Here is a 27673-nt window from a genome sequence, read left to right as displayed (position 1 = left end):
TGATAGATAGCACAGGCTATAGTCCTAAGGTTGTCAGCAGGCGTGCAGTGCAGGTTATAGGCTAATCCCTTTAAATGGGGTCTCAATAGCATTGAGAGCCTAGCAGTGCATAGAACTCATGAGTTCCAGCAGTGGTTAAGAGCGTGCTTAGGTAGCGTAAAAGCCATGGGAAAACAAGAAAAGGGGGGTAGGCACTGTAAGGGCCTATCAGTTATAAGAGCATCAATTGCAAGTCCATGACAGCATAATACAATGTGGAACTCTAATCTGAGTCACATAGTAGATAGCTTCATTAGGTGAAGGGATCACGGCTATCGAGGTGCAGGACTAGCAGGCATAGTGAAAGTAGGCAAAAGTGCAATGGGAGGCCGCATGGCAGTACAGTAATAGTCATATGTGGATTAAAAGGATGAAGACAGATTAGCAAAATAGTCAGATACTGGACGGGCATTAAAATAGTACGTAATTGTATGGAAGAGCAGGTCGCGAGATGGCACAACAACAATACAGGGAACATTACAACAGATTCTGGATATGCAAGGACAGACTGTTGAGCGAGCGAGCAGAGAGTATTATTACAATGAACAGTTGTCAAGCGGGGCGAGTCGCTGGAGGTTTGGTAACAGTGTAAAAGAGTTGGGAACGAGTGGTTAGCAGGCGGCCACACTCGGAACAGCAGGTTCGCGCAGTAAGTATGAGATATGACAGTACAGTCATGTAGGTAATCCTTGTGCAGGAGGCAGGAAGAATGCATATCGCTAACGTGTGATGGCTGGTGCCAGTTAATAGCTGTGGGGTTGTCCTTCAGTTATAGGCAGTCTATGCGAGCAGTGGCTCAATAGAATTAGTGGAAGGTGGCCTTACTAGGTGATATGATGTTTGGGACGACATTGAAGACAATAGGTGTGCACAAGGATAGGTACACAGGTCCTCGGGTCCACTCGGCTCCGACAGGCTCGGCACAGGGGCCTTGATGGTGGGCCTTTGGTAGGGGCCCAGCATTCGCCTGCCGGCACCCGGATTGACTGCTTAAAAGCAGATAGCAGGCCAATCAATACAGCAAAGGGCTGGAGGAAGGAAACACATTGCAACGGCATGTTGCGGCAGCCATTTTGAAAGGCTGTCCCCAAATTATAATCCCTGTGTTTTGATTTTTTATCAGATTTGCCACCTTATCTGACAGACATGTACCATCCTCATGGATCGGCTTCAGGTAGCCAGCTGGGCTGAGGTTGAAGAGATTAACCCTGACCATTGCTTTATCCTAGGTGACGCCCCTTGGAGCACTCCTCTACAGCAGGTGCTCAGGTTGACGGAGTTCCTAGAATTCCTCACTAGCCAGGTTAAATACATGGGTAAAACCTCTGGCATAGCAGGAACCAGTATCCTGTCTGCTATGAGCCCAAGGAAGTCGATCCTGAGATGTTGCCCCTTGCCATCCATGGGGGGGACCCAATAGTGTCCTATCCTCTCTGGGCATTGAACACATGGTCAGGATAGCAGGCTAGTGCACCAGTCACACCACCTATGCCTAGCCCAAATACTGCCTTGTCCAGCACTGTGCCCATCATTCTGCAGTGCCCAGTGTACATGCCATCATGGCTGTGTCTGTAAGCACCCCTATCTTATCAGGGCCTAGAGTATTTGCCAGTGCTACACTGGAGGACAGAGGTGCCAAACTGATCGATTCCTCCATGATGGATGCTTTTAAGGACGTGTTATGCAAGGCCATCGTGACACCATCTGAGCATGGCCCCTATGTTTGCCTGAGACCCTTTTCAGGGGAGAAACCATCCCGAGGGATCAAGAGGAATGCCAACTTTGGGTGGGCCAGGCCAACCAGATGATACGCGACTGCAGAGCTACAGACCAGGAGAAGAGGCGTCATGTCATTGAGATTCTGCACGGTCCTGCATTGAGAGTCATCCTGGCGCTCTGTGCCACACACCCAGATGCCACAGCAAATGACATCATGTACACACTTGATAGAGTGTTTGGAGCCACTGAGTCCAGTGCAGAGCTGATGTTGAAGTACTGCACCACCCGGCTCCAACAGGGTGAGCGTCTCTCCGAATATCTGGTGATGACCGAGCCGACTCTCCAGCTGGCTTTGCAATGGAAGGGGATTGTGCCAAACAGCCTGAACCTGGTCAGGCTGCAACAGGTCATGCGCGGAGCCAAATCGCTGCCGCTGTTGCTTCTGCAGCTACGATTCCGAGAGTGGACCCAGAAACCAATGACCTTTGATGAACTGGCAAGTACTCTGGAGGGCGAGATGGATGAAGCATGGTGTGCATTTCACTGAGTCAACTGGTGTCTCCATATGCTGCCCCGGAGTATGTTCTGAGACATCGAGTGGAGGTGTTGCACCAAACCATACAGGCGATGCAGTGGCCGAGGGTGCCGGCCAAGCCACCGCCTGTAATGACATCCAGGCCACAAGAGCGCGGTAGAGGGTCTACACCACCATCCTCAGAGAGAGAACACCAACTCTTCCAGCACGCTCAAGAGCTAGAGCAGCCCCAAGTGAACCAATGATGTATTGCACCACTCCAGCCTTGGTAGTTCTGCCACAGGTGTGGACAGGAGGGCCACATCTTTCGCATCTTCGCAAACCCACAGGATTGCATACAAGTCACAGCAATATTACAGGACTTGAATACTCAAATACATGCAATGATGGGAAACGCCAGCGAGGACCAGGAAGTGGAGCACCTGAATCCTCAATACTACTATGTTCTGACTGAGCAGAGGTGAAAATCAACAAGTCTACACCACCAGACAGGCCCAAGGCTGCAATGTCACTGCCGGCGGGCAAGTCCTCTGGGAACCAGCATCCACCCAGAGCCTGCCCAAGAGGAAGATCACCTGTAGTAAAACTACCAGCAAGCGCAGCACCCGAACATCATGGGCAATACCTGATGGGCTCATAGGACCACCATCTACTGTGACAATTGCTTTTGCTGGTCGACAGGTACAAGTGCTTCTGTATAGTGGCTCAGAGGCGACCATCATTTATGAGCCGTTCTACAGAAAACACCTGGCGCATATCCCATTGGAGCCCTTGGCTGGGCTGAACCTTCTTGGCGTGGGAGACAACCCTTGCAAATATCTGGGGTACATCCAGGTAAGACTGCAGTTTCCACATGATGTAGAAGGAGGCTGCGCTCCTATGGTCACTCAGCAACACTGCAGCAGTTGGAGTGAAGATCCCGCAACACTGGTTGTAATTGGAACCAATTCCTCGATGTCCGACGCACTGGCAGCATTATCTTGGGAGTTGACTGGATCACGATATGCCAGCACATTGTCCATACAGCCCATGTGCCAACAGGTGTACTTGTTATCCGATCCAGAGCCCCACCTGATGAACACACTGGAGATGTTCTCACCACCCAGTTCGGGCAGATCACAACCCTGGAACATGCTACTGTGAAGGTTCCTGGCAAAGTACGACTCAGCAGGGCACGACAACCAAGACCTCTGGTGATGGAGGCATCAGAAGGCGGAGAGCTCTCAGGGGGTTTACTAGTGCAGCTGACCCTGCTGACAACATATGAAACGGACCAGAAGAGAATCAAGGTACCAGTCAGTAACGTGACCTATAGGATCATCCATGCACCAGGATGCACCATCATTGCACAGTTCCACCTGACCACATCTGTAGCCCCAGTGAGTGTTGCCATCAGCTCATCTGAGACGGCGTTGGACCTGAAAACCTTGGACTTTGGAGACTCCCCGATGTTGGAGAAGGATGATGACCACCTGTGGGAAAAGCTTGCCCTGCGCACCGAGGCATTATCCACAAGCCCCTGAGACATTGGCAAGTCCCATGGAGTCAAACATTGGATCCGGGTGTCTAATGACATTCCATTCAGGGAGCAGTCATGACGCTTGGCCCCAGGAGACTTGGAGGATGTGCGCCACCATCTGGATGATCATCTGCAGGCAGAGATTATTCAGGAGGCCAGGAGCCCCTACACTTCTCTCATTGTCGTTGCCCAGAAGAGAAATATGGATTTCCGGATGCACATCGCCAACCGTCGACTCAACACTTGCACTATTTCAGACCAATACACCATGCCCCAGGTGGACAAGGCACTGGACTGCCTGACCGGGAGTATGTGGATTTTGGTCCTGGACTTGCAGAGTGGCTACTACCAGCAACCAATTCATCTGGTGGATCATGAGAATACAGCTTTCATCTGTCCCTTGGGATTTTACAAGTTCATAAGGCTGCCTCAGGGGATCTGCAGTGCACGTGCGACTTTCCAGGGCTTTATGTTAATGTAATGTTAAAGGGTACTTGTACCACACACTATCACCACCGGATTGGTCCCCTGGTGCTCTGGCGGATCTGAAAAGGAGGTGGCAAGAAAGAAAAAGGGGGATATGCAAGGGGGTATAGTAGGGTATAGCGGAAATAGGTAAAGTGAGAGTTGTGATGTACTGTTGACAGCTCCAGTTCAGTTTGCAACATTCGCTGAGCTTAGGTGTGATTTTTGGGTTGGAGCGATTCCTATGGTCTGTTGTGCAAGGTTATGTGTTGTTTGTATGTTGTTGTAGTGTGGTGAAGTGCATGCAGATTGATGTGCAGAGATGTGGTTGTGTGAGTTTCTGGTCGAGAGGATTAGGTTGAAAATTGAGGTTTTAGAGTTTGGCTACCAGGGTTTTTTTCTTACCTCTTTGCTTTGGGCTTCTATGCACGAATTCTAGCGGTATGTGGATGGTGGTCTGCACTCCCCCCCCGCCATCCGGTTAGAGACCATTAGGTTAGAGGCTTGTTGGTCCCTCCCTGGGATTCCTGTTTCCAGCTGAGTCTATGGGCTTCATTACACGGATGGCGGAGAACCATGGTGCTATTAGCGCCATGGTTCATGCCGGTAAAATACCGGCACCGCCTTGGCGGAAAGGGGAATTACCGCCCCATTCCAAGGTTGGCGGGGCGGTAATTCCCCCTTCCACCATTGCCCTTCCCCATTCCCATTTTTGCCCCATAGGGCTCAATGGGAATGGGGAAGGCGCTAATTACGGTACCGCAAATTGGCGGTACCGTGATTAGCTCCCTGGGTCCCTTTGCGGGTTGGTTTTTAACACCTGCAAAAAGCAGGCGTTAAATCCCCCAACCCGCAAAGGGACCTCGTAGTAAGGCGGTAAGGATTTACCGGTACCGGTATTTTACCGGTACCGGTAAATCCTTACCGCCATCCGTGTAATGAGGCCTTATGTTTCCTAGTCGTTCCCTTCTGATGCTAACACAAAGAGCCAAGTTTAAGTAGTTTTCTGTATTTCAGGTGATCCTTAGTATTGCTTATGTTTTTTGGTAGGCAATTACAGATTTTTGCTGCCAGGTCAGAGAAGGATTATCCTCGGAATTTTCTTTTATTGTATGGTTTTGGTTATAGGTATATGTCGTTGCTTGATATGAGTTGTCTGGCTAGGCGGTAGATGGTTATTTTCTTTGTTAGGAACTCTGCTCCTTGGCCGTAGATTGCTCTATGCATTATGCAAATTGTTTTGAACCTCATTTGTTGTTTTATCAGGGTCCAGTGTAGCATTTTCAGCATGGGGTAATGTGTTCTCTTCGTGGTAGTTTGAGCAGGCGTCTGTTCGCTGCATTTTGGATACGCTGAAGTTTCTTTAGTAGGTGTTCCGGTATTACTAGGCATAGGCTGTTGGCGTAGTCTACGGTGATCATGGAAAGTGAGATGATGGTGGGTGTTTTATGGGTGAAGGAGAGGAACAGTAGGATCCTTTTACCGTGTGGAAGAGGTTGAAATATTTCTTGATTATTATATTTACTTGTGGCACTAGACATCATTGTGTTCGGTAGGACACTGGATGAACACAACAGGAGGCTCATGAAGGTGCTGGATCGCCTGCGGGAGCAAGGCCTAACGTTCAGTGTGGACAAGTGCCAGCTTTGCCAGACAAGTGTCAAGGACATCAGACACATCGTCTCACGGATGGCATCGCCGTGGACCGGCAAAGATGGATACCCTCCTCACCTGGCCAGGACCTCAAATTCTCAAGGAGTTACAGAGTTTCCTGGGATTCGGTAATTACTACAGGGGGTTCGTTGCGGGGTATGCTAACATCGCCTAGCCACTTGTGGACCTCACCAAAGGGTGCCCACCTACCCAGAGGAGCTGGAACAACACAGTCAACACTGTGGACCATCTATATCACCGACAGAAGCCATTTGGTGAACACTGGACTGACCAGAGCGCCTTGAAGGAGCTCAAGCAGACCCTCACCACAGACTCAGTCATGGCCTATGCGGATCCGCAATTACCTTACATCCTGCATGTGGATGCAAGTCTGGAGGGATTGGGAGTTGTTCTCTACCAGGAGACCAATGGTGAGACGAGACCAGTCGCTTTCGCCGCCGAGGCCTGCATGCAGTGGAAAAGAAGCACCCAGTCCAAAAGTTGGAATTTTTGACAATGAAGTGGGCCATTAGATAGATTTTCCAGGATTACCTCTACGGCGCCAGCTTCACATTGAGGACATACAACAACCCCCTTATGTATGTGTTTAATTTGGCAAAGCTGGATGCTACAAGACACTGTTGGCTTGCTGCACTGTCCACATACAATCTCAGTCTTCAGTACCGACCTGGGCGCACTAACATCAATGCTGATGCCCTGTCTCAGAGGACTCATGCTCAGCTGGATGATACAGCTGGATCCACCTTGTGGAAGGAGTTGTCTTCAGCAGGCAACAGAGCTATCTGCCAGGCTGCAAGTCAGCTGAAGCCAGACAGATCCAGGAGCGTGGATTGCTTGGCATCCCCAGCTGGATGAGTACCTGCAGTCTCCTGTAATATCACCAGTCGGGAGCTACCTGATCCGTAGCAAGTGAATCCTGGCATTGCTCCATCCCTGAAAGCCAGGATCATGGGAGCGGATGTGTCAAGAAACATTCTTCATGACCCAGAGCAAGCTGCAATGCCAAAGGAATGGAAGACACTCGTGCATAAGGGTGGAATCCTGTGAAAGGAAAGCAAGGTTGGCGACAGGCTACTAAATTGCCCTGTTTTGCCACAGAAATTCCAATGAGCTGTATGCAAAACAAAGGGGTGTCTGGGAGTCTCTCTACCAGCATGAACAAACACGGCCCATTCACCTGTTCTTGGGTGGATGGCACCTGGGAGAGTCTCAACCAAGACTTTAGCTCATTGTCCCTTTCACAGAGGATAAATATCCCTGCATAACATTCTTTGTCCTGCCCAGGGGTAGTCCAGCACCGAAATACTAGGCAATTCTTCTCTGAACAAGAGTACCAACAGCAAACCCAGATATGTGTTTCGGCCTAGTCGGGCCTCATCAGTAAGGTGGAGATGTGCCTCTCTAAGAACAGTGAGCTAGGGGTTCAGGTCTGGATTTCCCTGGTAACTTAGGATGAGACCCAAAGTTAATTAATATGCAAAACAAAGGGTGTCTGGGAGTCTCTCTACCAGCACGAACACGGTCCATTGACCAGTTCTTGGGTGGATGGCCCCTGGGAGAGTCTCAACCACCAGGGACAGCAGACCTGTTATGAAGTTAACATATAATACACCAGGGGTCCACTGTGAGGTTCCAGTCCATCCCTCTCAGTCTTCCATCCCTCCTTCTGTAGAATAGGTTCCTGCGAGTTCAGTGGTACTGTGGGAGGTGCCTGAGATTCACGGTACTGGGTGTTAACTGGTGGCCTGTCCAAAATAATGACTGGATAAATTCATTGACCAGGGCAAGGCTATCCTCAAAGTTAAGGGTAGTTCAAAGGGGGGGATCATGTAACCACGGTTGCCGGATTGAAGAAAGGATACCCGATGCGTGAAGCAGCACCGGGGATCCTGACATAAATAAAGAAAAGAATATCGGATCCCCAGCATGGGAGCCATGCCCGGAGACCAGGGTAAGAAATAAATAGAGTGCTGAATCGATATCTGGTGCGAGCGGAGCGCATGTCACAATGGTCAACCCTTGCTAAAGGGTTAGAGGCACTCCACTCAGTGCCGTTTCACCACTGCAACATGAGCCTTCATGCTGCCCCCCCCCTGACTAGCAGTGGAGCGCTTGTTAACACAGCCACCCCCCAGGTGGCTTCCCATCACTGCTCCTTTGATGACTGGCACTCCCCATAGCTGGGTAGCAGCTAGTGTGTGTTAACCCCTCAAGAGGCTCATTTTAAATCAAGGGGCCACCCCCTGTCAGGTGGACTCCCTGGGCTACACCTCACAGACGTGGCCCAGGTGGAGGGGAGTTGTAGTCAGTGGTGGGGGGACGCTGCATCGAAGTGCTGAGCTGCTGCTTTTTATGCAGCCAGCCCACACAAGTACTTTGGTGATCCCCCACACTGTTTCTGCTGCTGCCTGCCACCCACTGCCACAAGTTCCAACACAAAATAGTGCAGAAAGAAAGAGGAACCTGAGAGCAGCAGGAAAGACCTTGGGACAACCCTGGCCAGGTTGTCTTGCAGATAAAGTCATTATAAATTGTTTTGAATACAGTGCAATTTAAAAGACACTTTTATATTTTTAAAGGACTTTTTTTATATTTTAGTGTTTTATTTTTTCAGTTACTCAACTGCTAGCTTTAAGGTCATTTGTATATAGTGCCTTGTGTTTTGCCCCTTTTTATAAATACAAAAACCTGCTGGAGTACTGGAAAAGTATTTAAGTAAGCTGTAAACAACTAAAGAACCGTACACCAGCATTCCTTTTGTCCGCCATTCCTTTTGTGCTCCAGTTACTCTAACCTTGTTTTTTTTTCCCTCTGGGGTATTTTGGTATTAATCCCTGCCCTTCTGATTTCCCTAAACTCCCCACTGTCACATTGAGGTACACCGGTGTGATCTTGAAGCCAGGAGAGTGGGGTCTGTTGACAGGTAAGAGGCGGGTCAAGTTATAAGTAAGGTTTAAGAGATTTGTTGGGTTCCTGCCTACACCTGTCTCCCAATAAGGTGTGATATATGATCACCCCGCTACATATGAACAGTCCAAAGTCAATCCGGTCACTGGAGTTTGAAATTACAATCTTATATAATGAAGCTGCATACAGCTTAAAATGTGTACATGAGAAGTTATTTGGCAGCTTCTCATGAAACCTCCCTGTGAACATCCACTGATGTTAGTAGAATGGTTTGATATTACATCGATGCCTATTGACACCACTGACCTGATCAGTAGCAATGAAAACTGGTCAGAGGAAATATGCTATTAATCACAAAGACTTATAGCAACTTCCAAACATTATGGCTGGACCCATAATCGACGTTTGGAACCTGTACATCAGGAGATGATTATGGCATGGGATTAGCAAATGCTGCCAGGGCCCTCAATTCTTTAGGTGACAGGAAATTAGCAGAGTTGGGGCAGACTGCAAGCTCAGAGACAGTGATGTGCAGTTCCAGCATTTTGGATCTCCCAGCATTCCCAGCAACTGCCACCCAGAAAATCTAACAGAAACAAGACACCCTGGGAATTTCTGTAAAAGAGGTTGAACACCCCACAATGGAGATTACCCCAATGTGACATAGAGGGAATATGGGGACCAACAAGATCCCCTAGGATTTGGACATGTTATGGTAGTTGGGAAAAGCTCACTCTTTTGGTATCTTGATGTGGTTTAAGTACTCAGAGCCTCCTTCCATAAAACATGAGAATTAATAAAAGCGAAAGACCCTTTACTTAGATGTATGAGGCGCAGAAGGGGAACTTACTTGGAGAACTAGGCAGCTACGTCTGGCTGCTGCTTTTGCCCAGCAGAACCATGATCATATTTTGGACAGCACGGAGCCATTCAGCTTCCTTCAAATCTTCATGCAGACAAGTCCATCCCAATGCAATGCATTGCATTGTGAACAATCGAGCCAGCCACTTCATGGACATCACCATTGCGAAGGAACATTGTTTGTTTTATGTTTACGGTTTTTATTCTACTCAGCCAGTAATGTTCTGGATACTTTGGAGGCATGATGAAAGCTTTCGTTGCAGGCCTAAGTAGATGTGATTGGAGGAGATAAAAGCAGTATAGTGCGGGATGTAGTGACACTGGAGGGTTTAAGGTGCTTCCAAGAGCTGCAGAAGGAATGGAGGATGGGGGATGTAGTGAGACTGGAGGGTGCCAGGTCCTTCCAAGAGCAGCAGGAAGACTGGAGGCTGACTGGACAGGAGCACTAAAAATACTTGCAACTTACACATGCTCTGCAGCCACATACGAGCAGCGGGTCTGAGATCCCACAGGCCTCCCCAATTGAGCAAAATGTGCTGGATGGGGAGATTAAGAGAAAACAGATATCAATTCTCCATAAGGCACTAGTCCCAAAATGGACAGTACAGAAGATAGCTTGAGGGAGAGATGGATGAGGGGTGAGGGAGAGATGGAGGATGATGAGAGAAGGGAGGCTCGACAATATCCTAGGGAAGTTGCAATAGCGGTCCGCTTAAGGCTGATACAATAAAAATACCTACACAGGGTCTACTATTCCAGGGTTAAACTGTGAAGGATAGGTAACGGGGGCGATGACAATTGCCCCATATGGAAGACCCACACTGGGATTTATAATAACATGTTATGGCAATGCCCGAAGTTGCACCAATGCTGGGGAGGGGTCTGACAAGAGGTGGAAGGGACCAGGGAGAGATCCATAAACCTGAACCCTAAGGGAGCGCTGCTCAGAATATGGGGAGAGGAAGAGATGGGCAGATATGATAGAAGTTTCCTGAATATGGCATGCAGAGTGGATAAACGTGCGATAGCAGAGAAGTGGATGAGCCCGGAGGTACCGAATATCGCAGCATAGAGAATGGGGATGGATCTATAAAGATGTGGGATTAAGTAGTGTACACAAATGTGAGAAGATTTGAAGACCATGGGGATGAGAGGAGGGCGTTATTTAGAGTTGAGAGGGATGGGGGTGGGGATGATAGAGGATAGTGGGATGGAGAGGTGGGACTTGAGAGGAGTGGAACAGGTGGTGGATATAAAGGTGAGAGGGAAGGGGTAGAAGAAGGGTGGAGGGGGAAGGGAGGGGGAAACTATGGACAATGGGATGCAAGTGTTAATGGTTTAATCTTGAATTGATGATTGATGTCTTTGGTGAACCCACTTTTGTGCAAAACCTCCTTTTGTTCCAGAGTATGATCAAGCCCAATATTACTCCAAGGCTCTTGACAGCATTAACCGGGGTAGGACATGGGCCAAAACTATGTGGCCAAAAGAAGTTGTCCCATGGTGAAAAGGTTGCATTGAAGGTCAGGAATTCATTTTTGGATGAGTTTATCTTTAACGAATTTTGATCCATCCAATATGTATTGTGTGACAAACATTCACTAATTATGTAGGCTGTGATATTTGGTTTGGCCACCAGTTTAACTGTCAATTAGATGTCATCCATGTAGATAGCAGAAAGTAAGCCTCTGTGAACTGTGGGATGCATTGACCCACTCTGCTATGCCATGCGGCATCACCCTGCCAGTTATGGTGAAACAAACGGCAACAATGGCGGCAAAACCGTCGTACGTGCCAAAAACCTACAAAAACCGCGTCCTGCAACACACAAAAGAATGTATGTACAACCTGCCACCCATGGTGCATGTGGGGTGGAATAGAGCACACCCTACAGAAAACATGCCAGTGGGCTCCATGACCAGCAAACAGAGTGCAGAGAGAGAAGCAGCACTTTGCAAGTGAAACCCCAAAATATGCCTACAAATGACATTTGCTTTGTTGCTAAAAACTCCAAAATGCCTATAACACAACACTTCTCAACATTCAAAATCTTTCCTGGTGCTAAAATTCATGCATCTAATGAAGCATTGGGAACATACAAAGTCCTAATGTGAAGAGCAAAACATTCATCAGCCAAACTGGATTGTCTGTAAACTGACAGCCTCCGTCAGAATCTGGGATGCAGTACCCTGGGCCACCTGAATGACAGCTGTCAGATGAGTTAGTGATGAAACTTTAAAGTGAGCTAAAACTAAAAGTCTGCTGGATTAGCAAACATAAAAAGGATTGTTGCCAAAAAAGAATACAGATTTTAGTTATGTTTTTGATCCCACAGATTTTAAGGCTAAGAAAGTAATGTATTTATGTTTGATGCAACAAATTTGTTTTTTGCTGGATTTAAGAATTTAATTAGCCTGGCCGAGCTGCAAGAACTGGAAAAGCAGGGTTTTCTCCTAGGAGGAGTGCCTTCCTCTGAGCAGAAACTCACTGGGAGATTCTAATTGCGGGTTAGAACAGACTATTGTCTACAGAAAGAGAAGGAACAATGACAAGCCTTTCAGCCCAGGAAGCAGAGGTGTGAAGGTGGTCATACATTTCACCTGGAAGGAACTTCCCCCAAGGAGGGGGGTGTACTGGACTCCCAGGAGAGACAAAGGGGCATAGCCAAACAACCATCTGCTGTTAAGAATGAACAATGAACAATTTTTAAAAGATTCATAACTTGTGATTCAAAGTGGGGAAAAATATAAAAAGGAAAGAGTTGTTAATCTAATTTTTGGCTGCACGTGTGAAGAGGCAGTAGAACTGTGAGACATGTCCTGGACAGGAATGGCCATATATGTGGTTTCATGCGAAATGCATTAATGTTAGAATTGTGAAAATGTACACACACATCACATATGTTAAACACACATATTTGTGGAAATTTGCATACAATTTGGAAATTGTGTTCATAGCGAAAAGGACAACATTCTGTAGGAAGTTGAGACAAGATCCCACCACTGCAGGGTTTGGAGGAACAGATGCTATATAAAATATGGCATTTTTGTGTGGGATTTGTATAAAGGGGAATAATGTAGATATGTGTATTTAGTATAAAATCCGATTTTGAAACCATTGGCTAAAGGGAGGTCTCTGAGGACTGTAAAGCAAACCATAAAATGTGACATCATCTGGCCTTGATCCAATCACTCAAATTGCAAGGTGGAGATGAATTTATGATCCTATTCCAGCTCACAGGGGCAAGCTTAGCTAAGCCGGCCCATACACCCACTTTGTGATGTCATTTTAAAGCATAAATAGAGACAGCTGACAACACATAGGGACTGACTGATCCACTCACTTTCCTGATTCCGGCGAAGCACTCTGATCCAGCATTCTACACCCAGCTTTAATATTCTTCCAGATCCAGAGGCCAAGACTCTTGCCAGCAATAGAGAACTATTGATTTCAGCAAGGCCCAAATCCTCAAATGTATTCCCTCCACCCAGTGAAGCGCTGTGTGGTGTAAGGAGGCCTTTTGAACCAGTATCCTGAAATTCTCTGGCGTGCCACTACTAGGCTTGCCTGAGGAACTCGCTATCCAGCTGATTTAAATACCCACAGCCTAGGAGGGTGGATCCTGTGCAAACCCGGCGAACGGCCTAGCTGATCCAGTACTGTGCCTGATGTGCTGTCTTTCCTAGACCAGACCCAATCCAATGACCAGAGCTGACGGTCCAATTTAATAACTTATCCTGTGAGTATTAAAAGGAAGAACTGTGGCTCATAGTATATTTGCATTGTTTTATCCCTATCTCAAACCCATCCTACCTTTCATTCAGAACCATTATTGTTAGAACTATCTTTGCGTTGACCCTTTCTCAACTGAAGAAGTAGAGTTTCCACAGTAGGCAGGTTACACTGATCACGTGACTGTAAGATACCTATGTGGTATTCGCTTTTTCAAAGTCATTCTCTAGTGTAAGCAAACCCATTTGTCATTTTCAGAAGTGCATTTCTGTTTCCATTCTCGCACCTATCTCGCAAAAACGACTCTTACAAAAACCTCTATAACTCCCTCAGTTTTTTGTCATAGAAATGAAATTTCAACTCAAAACAGTGCGATTGTCCTGTTATCGTGAATATCGCAGAAGGAAAAGTTTGCCGCGAATTACAATTCTGAAAGATTTTTATACGTGTGAAATAGCTTTAAATTGTTTCTGACTTGGACTTTGAGATTTCAAATGCTTTCTTTGGACTAAATCATTGTTTGTGACTGTGTGCAACTGTACAAAGCGGCTCCCATAGGAATTCGTAACAATGTAAGTATTTTAGATCACATTTGGTGTTTTTGCCCAGTCAATTCTAAAGACAATTTTAAAGCCATCCTGAAAGCTCAAAAGTCAATTCCGTTTTTCTCTTGTGTTTGAAGGGGGAAGGTGGGACTGATATTCAGTCTGATTTGTGCTACTCCTGAATACCTGCTCTCTCCTCACATCTGTTTAATTGCCTATTGGGGAGATGAGGGGTGTCGCAGGGGGAACCTCTAACCATAGTGCCATCTATACTAAACCAGCACAAAAGTATTATTTCCCGTGCTGCATTTGTTTTTGTGCTCATTCCTTGATTCATAGTGTATTTAAGATATTATCTGTGTTCTGTCACCCCACTGGTGATTGTTGTTTACCTATTAAAATATACTGTGATTACATTTTAAATACATAAATAAATATTTACCTTTGCAAACTAGCCTGATTCCTGGTTCAGTTTGACCTGGGTGGGTCTCAGTAGAAGGGTGTGATATAAGTGGTATATCGTTTAGAATATTGAACTTCTAGACAAAAATAAATAAAGGTTTCAGTTGTGCACTACACACTGGGCTTGACTTGGGTGTGTGCCAGATGAAAATCACTTACAGAACTATGACATCCATCATAGGTCACATAAATACATTGAATAACAGGAGTGAAGGGAAGATTCCTCTGGGAATCACACACATGTACAACTTCTCTGCTGTTAAAAAATTACCTGTCTGTTCTCTGCATTCCTTTACAGAGTGAGTCGTAAATTAGTAGTGTTGTTAGACTCTCTGCTGTGATAAAAACAAAGTAGATATTTGTATACAACCTTTACTGGACCGTCCTTTTATCATTGATTAATAACTGTATTTTCGCTCTGTTGCAGCTAACCAACAATCCACAACCTTTAGAGGAGATAAGGCTGGCATAAAGCAGATGGACCAAGAGAGTGTGTTGCAGGCAGCTACCCTTTCCTTGGTGTCGGGTTCAGTGACCTTCTGGCACTCCCTATCCAGGAAGCTTGCTGCAGAGCCTAGCAGGGCACACTGTGTGCTGACCGGGTACCCGATCTGAAGCGGCTAGCGGGTCCTCTGAGTTCATTTCTCCCTCAGTTTCATGGTAGGGGAGTGATCTTGCTTCCCTCTTTGAATATCCTGGCCCTCCTTCACCAGGGGAAGATGCAAGGCAGAATGTACCTTCAGCCAGGGTCCAAGGTTGATCTCTTCATTCTTACTTCTTCTGAAGTCTTCAGATGATCTGCCAAAGGAGGGGCCCAGCCCTCTTTTAAAGCCAAGTGGGTCTCAGCTATTGGTGTAGGGCAAGCCTACCTTAGTGACCCAATCCTGGGATCCCTGCCAACAATCTTCTATATGCAAAAGGTCATCACCAGAGAGCATTGCAACAGAAAAGGTAAAGGGGTGAAAACAGGAAAAGGTGTGTCCCATAACCTATATGGCAAAATCCTTCTATCAACAGAAAGAGCTCTGTGCTCACTCCATTGTGCTGCTAAATCCCACCATCTTCTTGTCTGTTGTGTTCTCTGGTTAATGTCCTATCTGTGTTGTTCCTGTTAAAGTGTCTCATCTCCCTTGAATCTGCTGAGAGACCAGACTCTCTGGCTCGTGCAAACCACATTCTCGTACCTTATGAATGGGGTCCGCCTAGCATGGTGGCCTATGGTAACAAAAGACCCAGACATGTCAGTTCACTTGTCATTGATACTGAGGTTGGGAGCTAGCTTCAGGTTGACACATTTACATATGAAAGGTTGTTGGGTTTCCTTTCTCCTTTGTTATACTCTGCAGCCCGGTCCCCTAGGTGCCTGTTATAGGTGTTCTCATTTGGTATGTTAATCGATGCCACCAGATGCAGGGCCTAACAAAAGAGCAGGGCAGCTCCAAGGAGTCTTTGTCAGTTAGTCAGACTGTCTATGGCAGGGGGAAGTTTGGTTCTCTCCCTACCTCAAATGACATCGTGCCCTCCTTGGCTGTCACATTCCAACTGAATATTACAGGAGTGGGATGTGCCTGTAGGCGGTTTCCAGCCAGGAGTACAGGGATCTATGCTTTTGTCGCGGTGTGAGCATAGGGAAACGTGTTTTGATTAGCCTCAAACATTTTCCTGAGGTTGATCTACCATCATTCCATTTAATTAAACATTTCACAGAAGCCCATGTGGATGGTTGAATTCCTCACAATCAGTTCCAATCTTATCAATCTTCTGTTGGAAGAAATCAGAATGGCTATTAGAGACATTCTGTGATGGAATAACACTAGCTGACATAGAAGAAGGAAAATGAAGTGTATTAATTACATTAAACATGTCTTTGAGAGGGTTCTTACCATTCCATTCGATTATTAAAATAAGTCTACTGACCTTTAAAATAGCCATTAATACTGATTGTTGAATTTTAATTATAGATCTAGGGAGAAATATTCTCTCCACTGCCTTTCAAAGTTCGTCATACAATGACATAGAAATTGATTTCTGGTGTAAAGCATTTTTCCCTGACTCGCTCACATTTTTTGCAGATAGTTTTAGCAAGTGCCAATACTTCTAGAAGCTCTGTGATATACTTTTCAAAGAATGGCAGGGCCACACCGGATCAGTGAGATCCGATACATCTAGATGACTAGTATTCATGAAGGTAGCCACTGCATCCGTTCTAAGTTAACCACAAGCCATGCTTGTCAATACATGACTGAACATTTGCTTCTGAGCCAATCGTCTGGGCAACAAAATGGTACATTTTGGACATAATTTCAAATGGAGTGCCAGTTGCACTTCGGACAATGTGGTAAAGATCTGATCATGGGTGCTACCCGATTGGTGAGTGGGGAACTTTAACAGCTCATGGAAATCCAAATTTTCAAGTGAGTTTGTAAGGACTTTTTGTGTCGCTACCTTGATGTAAGTCATACCGACTCGTAGACTACGGGCAATCTGATGAAATCCTGCTATGCACCGTTGAACCACTGATTAAGCCCATCAGTTGCCATCGCAGAGACACCACTTGACTTGCCCTAGCACCATAAAACTGATCGATCCATCTATCTTGAGCACACCCCTGTGGTCACCTGGGTAACATTTAGCTGACTCAAAGATATCAAACCACAACTCAAACCAGTTAACAGCACCCAAAAGATAAGTTTGATTCTACAGAACCAACAAAGAGGAAGTTACATGAATATCACCTAATGAGTTTATTATATTTAAATCTAATCTAAATAGTTTCCTAGCTTGTAATGTACCCTACTCAACCAGCATGCTGGCTAAACAGCATGCGATCAACCTTATCAAGTCTTGTCATGCACCGTAATTGTCGCTTGGCAGCTGTGGGGAAACCATTTGCTCATAGGTGAAATTGTAAGCTAACCATAGGATGGCCCAAGAGCCATGGGAGTGCACCTTTGTTCACTTTCAGTTGTGATACCATGCCTTGAATGTGCCTGTAGGGTTGCGCAATGCATGGAATATTCACGATAGGGAAGATGAGCTGGCGCTATGCTGCAAGTGCTTCCAAGAAAGACTCCCCTACCATATTCCACAATATTTTATTTATTTTATCTATTGAACATTTGTATGAATCCTATACAGCAGAAAATGTTTCCAGGTGCCACAAGACTAAGCGGTAGGGGGGACTAGAGGTGGATTAACAACACAAACGGTCCTACTAGGCCTTGTGACATTCGGATCGTGCAAGTGCAGCGACAGGAAGTGCAGGGAGGGGTGGGTCAGGGCAAAGGGAAGGTAAGGGGTGGAGGAAGTGGGGATGCAGGAGGTAGGGGGCCCTAGGCAGTGGTTGAGGTGTATGAGAAAAAGTAGTGAACTATGTTCCCTGCTTCCCTGCACTGTTCCCCACAAATCCCATCACCATGCCCCCTCTGATGCCCAATACATACCCACAAACAAATGTGCCTGCACCTTTAAGCGAACGTCCAGTGCAGTGCAAGTTTCAACTGCTTCCTACACTTTTATTTTATAACAAAACCATTCTGGAACAGTAAAACCTAATTTCAAAAAGTATAGGAGCACTGCTACCCCAACCGTAGCCACCCACTTCGATGACTGGCCCCAGGGACCAGCTAAGTGCTGTGGGAAGGGTGCCCCAGTGCACTTAGCCAGTGTCCTCAGTGTCGCAAGAAATGTCCCTAATTTAATTGAAATCATATAATGGTTACCATGCTTACAGAGATGTGTTGGTATGCACTTCTAACTTTTGTAAGTTTGAACCTGAGCGTAGCACATTGGGATTGTATGCACATTAGTTGCAAGTCCGGCCAGGATGCCCGGAGGGCTCTTACCCGATCGGTTTATCTTGGAGAGCAGCATATGGGAATTGAGCACCTCGTCCTCGTCCTGTTCATCGATGACCTTACACTGCCGTAAGTACGGGGTTAATTTAGCTGGGTTAATATAGCGTGTGAGCACATGCCGATTGCACTCCACATTCTCCCACAGAGCCTCTTCCTCCTCGTCCTTCAGGGTTTCAATGGCGTCGTCCATCTTGTGTTCTTCTTCTGATAGAGTAAAGAAGGGGAGCATGTAAGAAAAAGCAGATTTATCCACCAAAGACAAAAAGAATGAGACAATCTGAATTACTTTTCCTTCATATCCACCAGCGGGCACTTAGTTGTATCACACAGATTTTAATTGAGTATACTTTTTTATAACACACACTTTTTATGTTTAAGTATTTTATTGAATCCGGTAGATTCATACACCAATTTAAACAGCAAATATAATATTGCAATGCCACACATTTCATTTAAGAAACAATAGAACCTTATATAATTAGTATAATATTCTATTGTAATGAATAAAATGCAGTTTTAATAATCTAATAGTTATATAGCATATTTGTAAGATAAAACATATGAACGTAAAAGACGTACAGGACTAAAATGCACATAAGGAGAGTATGAAGGGGGTAATATTGTTCAAAAGTAAGAACTAATAAGGCTTAATCATATTCTCTAATCTTAACTGGGTATTTCATTGTTCAAAAATTCTAGGAAAGATTGCCAACTTATAACACACACACCGGACACACGTTTATCTCTTCTTTGCATTAGTGTTGCTTGATTTCGTCAAAATACAGAGATTCACTATTTAATCAGCTTTACATAAGCTGGCAAAATGATAGCCACTAAAATAACTTGTCAAGCTAAAAACTCACTCTGAACACCTATGCTCAGTCCGTAGGACACAGGTGTGCGTCCCGGTGGGATTCCAGGGAGCTAACTCAACCCTTAAGCATGCGTGATACATTTAGTGCTATTGGTACTATTGACTTGTGCAATACTAAAAGCTGTTATTCCAGCTTTTTTTCCAGGATTTTTATTAAATGAAAGAGATAGTTTGCTCGGAAGGCAATGTAAGCCTAGCGCTCTTGTTTACTGATGTCTGCTGGTTCGGCGCCTGCAACCGGTTGGTTGTATCAAACAGCTTTGTGTTTATGTTGCACAGCAACGGATGTTGAGACCACATCCTCATCTTTATCAATCTGACTCTCAGATTGTGGTGATGGCACATACAGTATGCGCACACTGTGTGGAAGTAGGCACGAGAAAAGGACATGAACCCAAAATGCAAATGTCCCTTAAGATGTATAGTGCTTAAAACCATTGTTTATCTTCTTTCTTAGATTTCTCAGTTTTAGAACATATCAACTTGAAGGCCCAGGCTGGTGAAGTAATTTGCCGAGGATCACACAATGGGGTTAAGTATGGGTGAGATTTACGTTTTGAAGAGTTTCGATTGGTTTTTAGGTTCAGGACCGATTTTTCTATTAAGAGCATGAGTGTCTCTTCATGCCACTTCAGCAGTATGCAAGGACAGCAGACTAGGCATTGGGGCAAAATACCTGTATTTGACAGCACTATAAAGCTTTTAATGGCTGTCTAACACTTAGGAAGTGGGTTCCAGAGAGTGTAGGCTAGTGCTGAAAATGAACAGCCTCTCCAATGGACCAGACTCAAATGATTTAGGGCCATTAGTCAGAAGAGCGAAATATGTGTTGAGATAGATACAATTTCACATTCCCCTCACAGGAAATTTGAGACCATGGAAAAGAAAGGCTCTATAAACCAGTATGCTGCCTTAAAAGGTATACGTATTCCAGCTAGCAACTAATTCGCAGATCTATGTAATTTATGTAAATTCATCAAATGCCTCAGTATTCAATGATGGACTCCCTGTAAACTCTTTAACTGCAGCCTTACTAAACCAAGTAAAGCGAGTTGGGCTAGAGAGAGATAGCCAAGAATATGTTTGAGAAATGTAAGTTGCCCGACACTTCAATACAGCTCTAGTTGGAGGTTTCACTCAGAGGTTAGAGTTCAGTGAAACCCCAAATGGAAATGGGACACAGTCCCAAGGTGTCGAGCCAGGTGCTAGGGATCCAGTTACTTGTCCGATCTGATGAGCAAAAAAGAATATGATGTGTGTTATTAGGGCATGACTTCAGCCTTTTTCTTGTCATCCAGTTCACCACTTCAATCACACTGTGTATTGTTCATGCAGAGACCGCCTGGCACCCCTTTGTCTGACGAGTCCAAAAAGGCTGTTGGTAGCCCCTGGGTAGGCATTTCCTTTCTTCTGAAAGTCAATCTTGATGGTGACTCTTACTGTGCATAATAATAATAATAAAAAATAATAATATTGTTTATAGCGCTACAAACCCGCAGGTATCTGAGTGCTGCAATAACAGTTGTCATTATCCCACTGTGTGGTACTCAATTTTTTGACCTTGGAAGGATAAAAGACTGAGTTGCACCTGCCAGGATTTGCACCTGTGTCAGCAGGCTGCGCACAGATGTCAGAACAAGCACTCATCCCGCTGTGCTATCTGACCAGCTGAGACATGTGTTCATATACTGACTTTCCACTGTCTCTATCTGGTGGAGTAAATGTATAATCTCAAAGTGGGCACTCAACTTGAGCTCCCCTGCCCACACAACAGCGTGGTAGATTATGTGCTTGTGGTGCAGCTCAAGCCCAAGTGAGTTCCTCCTTTACACACTGATCCCCATAAAATTCCTAGCAGGCCTCAGCAACTTCCAGGAGGCCCAGTCCAGGGCTTTGCTCCCACCCTGATTTAATAATGTCCCCATATCCTCACTTATTTCCTGCCTATAGAACCTGGCTGTTTGTGGCCATTTGGGCCTAGGTGGGTGTAAATGTGAGGGGCATTTCGCTCCTGTTTGCATGGCCATAGTTTCAACACGTCCAGGCTCACAAAAACGCTTAAAAGCCTTATCAGTGCTGAGTCAAAGACATGCTCAAGACCTTAAACATTTTTCACAAAAGGAATTACGCTTAGGTGCTCTGAGACTACTGTGGTGGTGAGTTGGGGCACCAAAGAAACATGTAACATAAAATAAAGACGAAAAAATAAGAACATTTTGCCAAAGAGTGAATTGGAAACTTTTCTAATTCTCAGAGAGGCGTACAAACGGCAAACCAGCCTTTCTGACATTCAAACACCCCTGAAGGTTGTTATTAAAAGATGCTCCATGTGTATAAACTGCCAGTTTACAATCTCACTTGCCTGTGTTGCATTTCGGAGAACATTCACTTTTGTTTGACAACCATTCTTTCCACTTTAGCTGACTGAGGGACCTTCAATGATATGATAGGTTATTTATAACACGCTTAATACCCAGAGGTATCTAAGCGCGGGCCCGGAGATCGAACTTGTGGTGCTCCGTGTTACCTTGCTTTCAAGGCGAGTACGTTGCCCCTGAACTATCCTTTGTATGCACTGACCTTGAGATCATTTGGCGTGTGGCCTGAAAGATTCCTTTTATGCTCCTCACTCCTTTAAGGTGCTCTGAATGCGGCATACACAGCTGTGCAAGCAGCAAAGTATGTCATAGCTTTATGGTAAGAGTCAAAGCATAGTAAAATAACATAAGAAAACAATAAGGTGCTAGTCACTCTATACTGCATACCTGAGGACACACAGCTGGCCCTTCCCTCCCCACTCTGTTTGTTGCTCATCTACCTCACCCTTTCCCACCCTCGAACGAATGAGCACAACCTGCTTGGAGAGCTCAGGGCAAATGTGCTTACTACACACGACTACGTATTATGTTGATAACCTAGTCCCGATTCTCACCATGTACTAAAATAAAGTCTAGAAAGAAATGACACAGACCTCTATGTCATCATAGTGGCAGGCAGTGTACTAGTTTGACCACTCCATTTCTTTCAGCTCTTACCAATCAAATTCACCTTCATGCACAGTCTGTTCTTGAATAGCGGTGGGTGAAACAACTGCCAGCGAAGCAAAATTGGAGAAATTCCCCACCAATTGAATTGTTGATGGCACATTATGTGTTTCCTAGAATTTTGTATTGCCCTAAATGGCATGTTATGGCCCTTAAAATAAGAATTTCAGGAAAACAATTACATTTCAGGTGGGACAACAACCGACATTTTGTTTTTCTCTTGAAATTACCTTTTTGCAGGGCCAAAATGTTTTGTGGTATTAAAAAAAAAAAAAAAAAAAAAAACATTTTAGGAAACACCTTTCAAGTGGGAAAATGCCTGAAACTACAGGCGAACCTATTTTACTCCAGAGTGAAATTCAACTATTTTACCTCCCACTATTCTCGGTTCTGCCACGTTTTGCTGTGGCTTGTGGGGTGTAGAATTAACATTTTGGGGAACAACGCATAGCAATGCTGAGAAATATACACCATCATACTTCCAGGATTGCCAGAGCAATATCTGCTGGCGCTCCTCATCCATACAACATAGCATTGAGTACAACTTAAAATTCTCTAAATCTGCCATGGAAACTTGACCCAATTATCACAACACGTTGGGACATATCTCTCGTCTCTCTTTTTCAGAACTATTGTCCACTTAATAGGACTGACGTGCATCCATGCTATCACAAAACACCCCCACCCCCACTGCATCCCACCCTCCTTCCCTATGATCATTTTCTTGGGCACATTATGATTCTTACGGACAAGCCTAGCCATTCGGGAACTACAACAGTGGTGATTTGGTGCAATAGCATATTAACAAAAAGAGCATTGCCAAACGAGTGCCAGTGAGTTCAGTCGGCAGATCTTTGGTGGACCTCTATTGGAATTGAATTTGTTTGCTATAAACTTGGGCCAGCCCCTTGAGCTGCCCCCCTGCAGCACATAGCGCAAGCGCATTGCCGAATGTGTGCCGCCACTGAGTGCTGTAAGCAGATCCATGCCTTGGTTGCTCTCTATTGGAATTGCCATTTTTGGTATCAGCTGACATGACTTGGGCCATGCCCTTGAGCTGTCCCCCTGCAGCAGCACATTAGATCAGCTGCACAGCGTAGTGTAGAGAGTGCCGAAGGAGTGCCAGTGAGAGCATTCGGCAGAAAAAGATAATCTGTTAATTATCAACATATATGAACGCCTTGGAGGTTCTTATATGAAGGCTAATATGCTGAGTATACGTAATATTATAGATGCATGGAGTAATGAAAATGACGAGAGTCGCATCCTAACCCCCGACGCGTGAGGCACGAGCATTATAATTTTCAGGAGGGATTGAGCCCTAGGACTCCGGTCTTGTGATCAACCAAGAGAGTCTTTTCGCAGAGGGGGAACTAAAATCAAATAAGAAAGGCCCGGATTTGAAAAAGGCACTTGATACACGCCGAAACACGTGTCATCCAACAAGGGCTAAATGACAAGTCAATAAATTAAGAAAACTTATTTTTCAAGAAAACTGGCTTTTGCGACTTCTTGCTACGTGTTAATATTGGCGCAAAGAGGTGCAGGCACAAACTGACTTTTTTTCAGGATAAGAACAGGGCAATTAAAATGGGTAAGCACTTGTTTCAAAGACAACAATGCCAAAAATAGTTATACTATATGCATAGTGTGGCTCTAGACATGGCGCACGGTATATTCGAGGACTCAACACAATTTCAGCCCACTTGGAAAAGTAGAATGAATCCTAGTGCAACAGATAAAGTATTTTGTGTGGACCAAGTAAAAGACTGGATGTGCAATTTCACTATTTGCATTGGCGTACTTAGAGACCATGCAAAGATGTGTGTATCACTTAGCAGTCTTGAAGGTCTACAAGGTGCATATGAAATGAATAATCTTCTTAATAGAATTACTTGGCGTGAAGTTAATATTTGAAAACTGAATGGCTATGAAGAATATTGGGTGATTTGTCCTCTCGCCAGGAATTGATATGAACAAAATTAAGGACAGTTGGGGCATATCATTTTGGAACGGTTGCTAATAAATGGGCATATTCTGTTAACAAAGAGAGATTATATGATGCTGTTATTGAAGACCAAAAGTGCATCGTGAAATGCCCAATAAGAGCCATAAAAAACAAAGCTTTGGATATTATTAAACATCAGATGGCAATTAATAATCTTTAATAAAGACTAGGTGCAACATTATAATACATCTGCAGTTACTGCTCGATGGCAGATCATTTATCAGACATTGTGTGCCAATGACAATAAGACATTTTGGCATCATTTAAAAAATGCCAAGGATTGTCCAAAAAAATGTGGGATTATATCTTATATGCACTATATGATTATAGGTTCACATATGAGGATATTTATAGGTGTATTGTTACACTGAAATCATCGAAAGCTCCTAGGGATGGACTTGCCAATGTCAACTTAAAAAGGACCCCGAAATGTGGTCTCAACTACTCAATGATTTGTTTAAGGAAATCTCCAGCAATCTATTTATAACAGATTCCTGGAAAACATCTATTTTGAAACCCCTGTATAAGAATGGCCCTTGGACTGGACCGTCAAATTATAGACTCTGGGCAATATCGGCTGCATTATGCAAGATTTTTGACAATATATTATTGAAAGATCTTAGGAAATGGACAGAGAGAAACAATGTGTTACACATGCACCAAGCAGGCTTTCACTCGGGTGTGGTGACAAACTGTAAGACTAGAGCAGTGCAGTATCTAATTCACTGCAGTTTAGTTGGATGACCTCATTCTTCATATTGCATTTATTGATGTTGCTGCTGCATTCAACAGTGTCAATCAGCAATTACTATGGACTAAATTACAGACCTGGGGATTTTCCTTGCCTCTATTTCATCTTATTAGGCAGCTTTACATGGGAACCTCAGTTAAAGTCTCAATGGATAATAAGGGCACCCTGACTGAGTCCATAAGCACTAATTGGGGTGTAAACCGGGATACCCTTTAGCACCACTTTTATTTTACTTATATACCTCTGATATGCAGGCCTCTTTGGAAAAGGCCAACTCATATCCTCCACAAATAAACAGCATCTTATTGTGTGGCTAGTGTATGCTGATGAGTTAGTTATCATTCATCAGAACACTAACGGCCTGTAAAAATTCTCCTGAGTCTTTATCCTCATTCGCCACTGCAAAATATTTAAGAATAAGCTATAACAAGAAACAAATGTTGATCTGTGGGAAAGAACATAGTCATTCTTACTTTAATTGGTAGATGGATAGGAAAAATATATCTAGAGATGGCCAAGTAATTTATTGTGGAGTATTGTTAAGTCCTTGCCTTTTCTTTTCATTACAGGGCCATGCCACCTAAAATGACTGCAAATAAAATGGTTTACTTCAATTGAAGGTCTACTTAAAATATATAAAACCAGTATTGCTTTGAGATCTATCTATCAGGTGGTATGATTAAGTAGTATTCAGGCCAAGATTTGGTATCTTGCCCCAGGATTACCTAAGGGTTTTTCCATCCATGCCATTAGATTAGAGTTGGTTGATTTCTCTAATAACTATGTTAAAAGTTAAATGTAGTTTGGTATTTTTAAACATTTTGACATCAAAAGATAATTCCCTATTGCGCTATTTTGGTAAACTAATTTCATATGAACCTATAAAATGTAAACCATTAGATACATGTGTTGAATCATATACATCTTTTCATGAATTAATCAACTGGCGCGTCGATTTTTCCCTACATCTTAGACAACTTCAAACCCAAATATGTAAAAGGGCTTACCTTTGGGATTGGTGCAAGAATGTTGATCATGTAAGAAGTAAACAATTCTTGTTTGAATATTCTATGCAGATATTTAATTATCTAGCTCATGAAAAATACTTGATCATGTTGATAGCAATGTCAATATCCAAAGGTTCAGTCTGCTGCTACGCTTTAAGCTTTTGCCTTTCCTTATGGTGCGCAGCCCTAGCTTCAATATTCTTCATGTAGCCGTAAGTGTAGATTATGTATTTCTATTTTAGAGAACATGCATCATTTATTATTACAATGTGTTCGCTTACAGGATCTATAGTCAACGTATTATCCGGCTCACATGATTGACAGTTTAACACTATCTGCGGGTGAACATTGGAGGTATATTGTTTCAGAAAAATCTGTCACTTTATTATGTGTAGTCAGTAAATTGTTTGATGAAATTATGAATATGATTGACAAACTTTTTTATTGTTGATATTCCTATAAATGTATGTGATGTAAAGAATTAGTGATGCTATATTTATATTGATTCTATTTGTATGTATAAAATGGTGCACAATGGTTTTTGTATCAACCAAATAACACTAATAAGAAAAACAAAAATGTAACATCACGGAGTTGCTTCAACAAGACCTTGCATAATCACAGCCATTTGGCATGTGCTCACTATCCTTTAAAAAAAATAGAGCACTGGCCCAGAAGTTCAAACCCAGATACTGTGGCTGCTCCCTTTTAGCACCTCCCTGTAATGGATTCCTTATTTTTAATCTTTTAGTATTTTTGATACTACACCAATCTATCTAATAAATAAAAGTGTGCATTTGAACCTGAAAGTGTTTTTTTTTTATTGTGCTGTCTTTTCTCTCATAAAAGTTTACATTTAATCAAATTAATCAAAAGTAGAAGATTGTCAGAGAGGTTCCATTACGCCCTTTTCTGGAAGTTGAGTATCCCACCCAATACACGACCAGTGCTCTGGATGGGAAGCTTGTACATGCATATATAGGATTTAATACAGCACGGTACATCAATATGCAGCGGGCTCCACCGTGCTGGGGCATTGTGTGCCTATGCGGCACTATAGTAGATGGGTAGAGATAAAACCTTGATCATGGGTAGGCAGTTTGTAATCAGCGCCCCGCCATGGAGAAGTGGAAATAGTTTCCTTTCAGAATTATTTTTGATGGAAAAAAAAGAAATACATATGTGGGATGAGCCTTGCTAAGACGTAGGGCATTGTATGTAGGTTTCAAGAGCTCAATACTTTTTCTGCTTTACTATACTCTTCTAATGAAAGCAAATAAGGACCTTTTAAACAAATGAAATGAAGAACGATTTCTCTAATGCAAGGTGCAAGAATATGGAACTATGTTAAAGTAACCTTTCACGGGGAGGGAAATTCCACAAATGGGATTTGTTTTCCTCAAAGTATTACATGGTTTTCTGTTGTCTTTATGTAATATGCAAAGTCATTATGGGTCTAGTGGTGACACCCATTTGAAATGCTGCATGCAGCCATGTCCATGTGGCAATCTAAAGGATTTCTCTAGATTGTGGGTTTACCCAGGCTAAGCAGGTAAAACCAATCGGCATACGCAATGATGTTAAAATAAGGCATGCGGTTCTTTAGAAAAAACTCCATTTATAATTTTCTGAAAAATGCAAAAATTAATTTCCATTCTTGTTTGAGGGATTGAA

The 27673-nt window shown here is 44.1% G+C and overlaps 1 protein-coding gene across 2 annotated transcripts in view; it reads right to left on the bottom strand.

Annotated features, from left to right (window-relative positions):
• CARD11 (caspase recruitment domain family member 11) overlaps positions 1-27673 on the bottom strand; it is a 1247701-nt gene that overhangs the window by 937192 nt on the left and 282836 nt on the right. For both annotated transcript variants that reach the window (XM_069647590.1, XM_069647589.1), the window contains exon 3: positions 18304-18519. In XM_069647590.1, the coding sequence (XP_069503691.1) occupies positions 18304-18505 (202 nt within the window). In that variant the 5' untranslated portion in view covers positions 18506-18519. The remainder of the gene's footprint in view (positions 1-18303; positions 18520-27673) is intronic.

Source organism: Ambystoma mexicanum, chromosome 2q, assembly GCF_040938575.1.
Source record: "Ambystoma mexicanum isolate Mex_15411 chromosome 2q, UKY_AmexF1_1, whole genome shotgun sequence".
Taxonomy (NCBI): Eukaryota; Metazoa; Chordata; class Amphibia; order Caudata; family Ambystomatidae; genus Ambystoma; species Ambystoma mexicanum.
This window is presented reverse-complemented; position numbering and strand designations above follow the sequence as displayed.